This window comes from Euphorbia lathyris, chromosome 2 (genome assembly GCF_963576675.1).
Source record: "Euphorbia lathyris chromosome 2, ddEupLath1.1, whole genome shotgun sequence".
Lineage (NCBI taxonomy): Eukaryota > Viridiplantae > Streptophyta > Magnoliopsida > Malpighiales > Euphorbiaceae > Euphorbia > Euphorbia lathyris.
In genome coordinates, this window is record NC_088911.1 from 10357247 (window position 1) to 10362522 (window position 5276).

At 32.2% G+C, this 5276-nt stretch overlaps 1 protein-coding gene across 1 annotated transcript; it reads right to left on the reverse strand.

Moving 5' to 3' along the window:
• Positions 1–810: 810 nt before the first annotated feature.
• Positions 811–3400, reverse strand: LOC136216655 (homeobox-leucine zipper protein HAT3). Its single transcript, XM_066003207.1, has 4 exons — positions 2927–3400; positions 2494–2849; positions 2170–2249; positions 811–1415 (listed from the first exon to the last, which is right to left on the reverse strand). The coding sequence occupies exons 1-4, from the start codon at positions 3075–3077 to the stop codon at positions 1103–1105; spliced, it is 900 nt and encodes a 299-aa protein (XP_065859279.1). The 5' UTR covers positions 3078–3400; the 3' UTR covers positions 811–1102.
• Between the last annotated feature and the right edge of the window lie 1876 nt (positions 3401–5276).

A 5276-nucleotide genomic window follows, 5' to 3' on the forward strand; every position in this document is an offset into this window, starting at 1 on the left:
TTGCAAAAGTACTCAATTGTAAAAAAACACTACTGTAGCATTTCATATAAGTTCGAATCTCATACCGTTACCAAAATCTCCATAGGTAGAGCAATATAAATCCTCTCATTAGTCAATTGACCAAAATACCCCTCTGAAACTTTTCCTCACCACAAACAACAAATATGATCAATTTAGTTAAAATTGAAATTTAATTATCAATTCAATTATGCAATTAATAAATCAACCGAAATATAATCAATTTCAATACCTAAAAACTTAGAATTGGTTTCATAGCTAAATTTATCATATCCTCATTCAAAATTTTAATCCATCTCGACTATGAGAGTACACGCAACGGTAAAAAAAAACCACTATTGCACATCTCACCTAAGTTCAAATCCTAATATCGTTACTAAAATTTCCATAGATAAAGCAATGTAAGTCCTTCCATTAGTCACTAAACCGAAATACACATCCCCCTAAACTTTTCCTCACCGCAAAAAAAAAGTTATAATTAAATATCAAAACGGCAGATATAATAATTTTATAATCAGTTTCGATACATAAAAATTCAGAACTAATTTCATAGCTAAATTTGGCATATCATCATTCTAAATTTAATCCCTCTCGACTCCGATAGTACACTCAACAGTAAAAAAAACACTATTGTTTCATCTTATCTAAGTTCGAATTCCGATACCATTACTAAATTTTGATAGAGCAATATAAATCCTCTCGTTAGTCACTAGACCGTATTACCCCTCCTCCTAAACGTATCCTCACCACAAAGAAAAAAATTAAAATTAAATATCAAATCAAAACGACATATAAGATCAATTTAATTCAAATTGAAATTTAAATATCAACTCAGTTCTACCGTTGATAAATTAACCAAAATACAACCAGTTTCAATATTTAAAAGTTCAAAACTGATTTCATAGCTAAACTTCGATTTGAACTAAACTAACCATAACAGTCAACTTAAAAGACCATTCCGACGCATAAACCAAAAAGTTATAATCCGGCTTACTACTTCCAAACACTAGTTTTTCCTTCTATGTGCATAACCGAGCTTAGTTTCTTCCAACAAAATCTCACCCCGACTAATCAAATTAGTCGGTCAGGTCCTAGAACCCGGGGTATGAAAAGGTCCCGACAGCCAAGGTTTAACGGCAACAGGACGTTGAGGGTGGCGCGTAGCTGCTGCAGCCGATGCAGTAGCAGTAGTAGAAGACGATGATACAGCAACACGTTCGCACGAAGGGCACATTGTGAGTGTCGTTGGAGGGTTCATATGCATATAGAGCTGCGGCGAATGTTTCAATGTTCGGAGCTCCTGCACTTCCTTCTGCAACCGCCGATTCTCTTGTGTCAGATTTTCGTAGCATCGTTTTAAGTACTCGCAATCTACTTCAGTTTGCTTCAACTTAGTCCTGCAAATTAAATAATCGACTGTCAATTTCTGATACGTTAATTATATTTTATTTTTCAAAAATATTCTGTTCCGTACAGTATTTTGACCAAATTATTATTTTAGTTATAATAAATAACACAATATTAAATAATATAACATACAATTATGACATGATAACCCGAGTTATCAATTCGAGGTCCGTCTCAGAGGAAAAAACAATTTTTTAAGCCAACCCAGTTTGGGAATCATGATGTTAATATAACATACAATTATGACACGATAACCCGGGTTATCAATTTTCGGTTTCTGAGGAAAAAACAAATTTTTAGGCCAACCCAATTTGGGAAACATATGATTATGACACGATATCCCAAGTTATCAATTCGATTTCCTCTCCGAGGAAAATAACAAATTTTTACATTAAACTCGATTTGACAAAGCATGATGAGAATATAATATACGATTATGACATGATAACCCGAGTTATCAGTTCTATTTCCGTCTCCGTCTCCGAGGAAAAAACAAATTTTCACGCCAACCCAATTTGGGAAACAGTGATTTATTATTACCCTTTTGAGGATATTGATAGTGGGTGGAAAAGGGTAAAAAAGGAATTCTTGACCATTACTATCTCTATCTCACTACTGGAGACAACATGATGAAACTGAAAGTTAGCAGTAAATCCATGCAAGTTGAAAAGACCATTATACCCTTAGAAAGCTACTTTACATAAATACCCTCATCTGAGTCTGGTAAAAAGGTAAAAATCTCACCTTGCCCTTCGGTTCTGAAACCACACTTCCACTTGTCTTGGCCTCAGATTCAACTGTTTCGCCAGAGCTACCTTTTGTTTCTGCAACAAAAATCATACTCCGTAAATTTTTGACACACGAAAACACGATTTAAACAGTATTATGGGTTAAAAAAATAACACATGGTACCCTTAACACGACTTATTTGATATATAAAATTATGATAAAACAATCTGCAGCCTGCCTAATTTGGCTCGTTTAATATGATTATGACACGACAACTCGTTGAATCAAAATTACGGAAAGGGTATTCTTTAAATGAAGAATAACCAAAATGCCACTCACAGGATTAAGAGTATTGTGCTCCTTAAAAGTTTCTTCAAGAACTAGAGACTGTTCCTTAGACAACCTGAGTTTCTTCCTAGAACCGTCACCGTCGCCGTCGCCATCACCGTCGCCGCCAGCACCACCATCATCGTCGTCACTCCCACCGTGAGAGCAGGAGGCTCTCTCAGCCTCAGTCTCATCTCCGACCAGTAATTCTCTCTCGCTTCTCTTCCCACCGGCACTAATGCTAGAAACCGTACTGTTCGGAGAAGAAACTCCGGCTTGATCATCCTCAGAGCCGTCAAGAAACCCCGGCGCCGGCGTCAGATTCATATCAATCCCCCGGCCGCCAAACCCCGAATCACAGTTCTTATCTGCACAAAACGAATCAAATCAAAAAAATCCCAATCAAAAAATAAAAAAAAACCCAATTCTCACAAGATCCAATTACCGGAAAACAGATCATTGAACGATGTCCGATGATCATTCCGGACAAAATTAGAAGAAACCGGCATGAGATTAAGCTGCAAATTAGGCTGAATCAGATTATTCTGGTCTCCTAAACTCAAACTCAAACCCAAATCATCAAATTTGTCCCCCATTTCTCTAACTTTCTCGGTAACCAAACAAAACCCCCAAATTACTTTCTCGGTAACCAAACAAAACCCCGTTTTCCTAACCAGAAAAAAGGAGAAACTTTCTCGGAAAACAAACAAAACCCAATTGAGAACACAAGTAGAATTGAGAAAAGAGAGGATATAAATAGGAAATTAAGAATGGAATTTAGAAAATGGGGGAGTTTTAAGAACCAGAGAGACAGGCTTTAGCTTTAATAAGCAGTAGAGTATGAGGATGGGACTAGTCCATACATAGTCCATATATATAAACATAGAGAGTGACAGGTGGGTATAGATTCAATCATGACCTCTGTCATTTCTCTCTATTGGCTCAAATCATAATCATCATATATATGTGCCTTCTGCCTTCTCATTCTTTATTATTTTTTTCTGTTTCTCATGGTTTTTTTTTTTTTTAAATTTAACCATGGTTAACCATGCTTTGATTGTAGTCAAGATTCAGTTTTCTTCTTTGAACATAACGTGGGATTAATGGTAGGAGTGGGACCGGTTCGGTTCGGTTCGGTTCAATCAAATTCGGAGATTTGAAAGTCTTTGGAATTGTGTTTAATGAGAGTTTAATGGTATGATTTGGTTCGGTTTTAAATGAAAACTCGATAGTTTAATCTAAATTAACATTTTTTTTTATCTGGGTATTTTGTTCGGTTCAAAAATTGACCGTATTTGGTGAGTAATAGTGTAAATTTGAAAAGTTTTGAAATTGTATGTAATATAAGTAAATGGTACGATTGATTCGATTCTAGAGAAAAATTCAAAGTTCAATTTTAAAGTTCGGGTTTTTTCTCTCACTTAATGTGAGATTAATTATATAATTAATTATATAATGATAACAGATCAGTTCGGTCAAATTTAAAGATTTGAAAGTCTTTAGAAATGTATTTAATGAGAATTTAATTGTACAATTCGGTTTAGTTTTAAAGAAAATTCAACGGTTTAATTCAGTTTAACACCTTTTTATCTGAGTATTTGGTTCAGTTCAAAAATTTCTATCGTATTTACTTTGATAATAATGAAAATTTGAAAAATTTTCAAAATTATATGCAATGTAAGTTAATGGTATGATTATTTTCAATTCGAATTTAAAGAAAAATTCAATGTTTCAATTTTAAGGTTCGGTTTTTTCTTTTCACTTAATGTGGGATTAATTGAATGAGTGATAATGATCCAGTTCAGTTAAATTTAGGGATTTGGAATTTTTTAGAATTGTATTTAATGGGGTTTAACGGTATGATTTGGTTTGGTTTTAATAAAAACTCAAAGGTTTAATTCAATTTAATTTTTTTTATTCGGGTATTCAATTCTGTTCAAAAATTCCGACCGTGTGTTTGCTCGGTAATAGTGGAAATTTGAAAATTTTCTAAATTTTATGTAACGTGAGTTTAGATTCAGTTTTAAAGAAAAATTTAATGTTTCAATTATAAGTTTCAATTTTTATTTTTACTTAATGTGGGATTAATTGTAAGAGTGATAATTATTCAGTTTGGTCAAATTCAGATATTTGAAAATTTATAGAATTGTATTTAATGAGAGTTTAACGGTACGATAAGGTTTGATTTTAATAAAACCTCAGCAGTTTAATCTTATTTAACATCTTTTTATTCGGGTATTTTGTTCGATTTCAAAATTTCCAGCATATTTGCTCGATATGAGTGAAATTTAAAAAAAAAAAACAAAATTATATCCAATATAAGTCAGTGGTACAATTAGATTCGATCTAATTCTAAAGAAAAATTCAATGTTTCAATTTTATGGTTTGGTTTTTTTTATAATTTAATGTGGGATTAATGGTAAGAGTGAGAATGGTTCGGTTCTATTCGATCAAATTCAAAGATTTGAAATCCTTTAGAATTGTATTTAATGAGAATTTAACGGTATGATTTGCTTCAGTTTTATATATATATACATACCTATCTTAAATCTATTATATTATTAATTTATATAAAAATTAGTAGTTTCTTTGATAAAAAAATGATAAGATCCTTAAGTTTTATTTAATTTAACAGTTTAGTCTATCTATTCATTTAAATTGTCGATTTATCTTTTACTTATTATGGATAAATTATATTTTAGGTATCTAAAGTGTAACATGTTTACACTTTAACATCTGAAATTTATTTTTTACCTATTATTATTTTAAATATTAAAAATACATTTTTATGTATT

What these genes read in the sequence shown, in the direction of transcription:
- LOC136216655 (XM_066003207.1), bottom strand. Translation starts at nt 3,077, where the DNA reads ATGGGGGACAAATTTGATGATTTGGGTTTGAGTTTGAGTTTAGGAGAC. An exon ending in AGCACAATACTCTTAATCCT is followed by an intron (nt 2,250 to 2,493) that starts GTGAGTGGCATT and finishes TTTTTGTTGCAG; the next exon opens with AAACAAAAGGTAGCTCTGGC. An exon ending in TTTCAGAACCGAAGGGCAAG is followed by an intron (nt 1,416 to 2,169) that starts GTGAGATTTTTA and finishes TTTAATTTGCAG; the next exon opens with GACTAAGTTGAAGCAAACTG.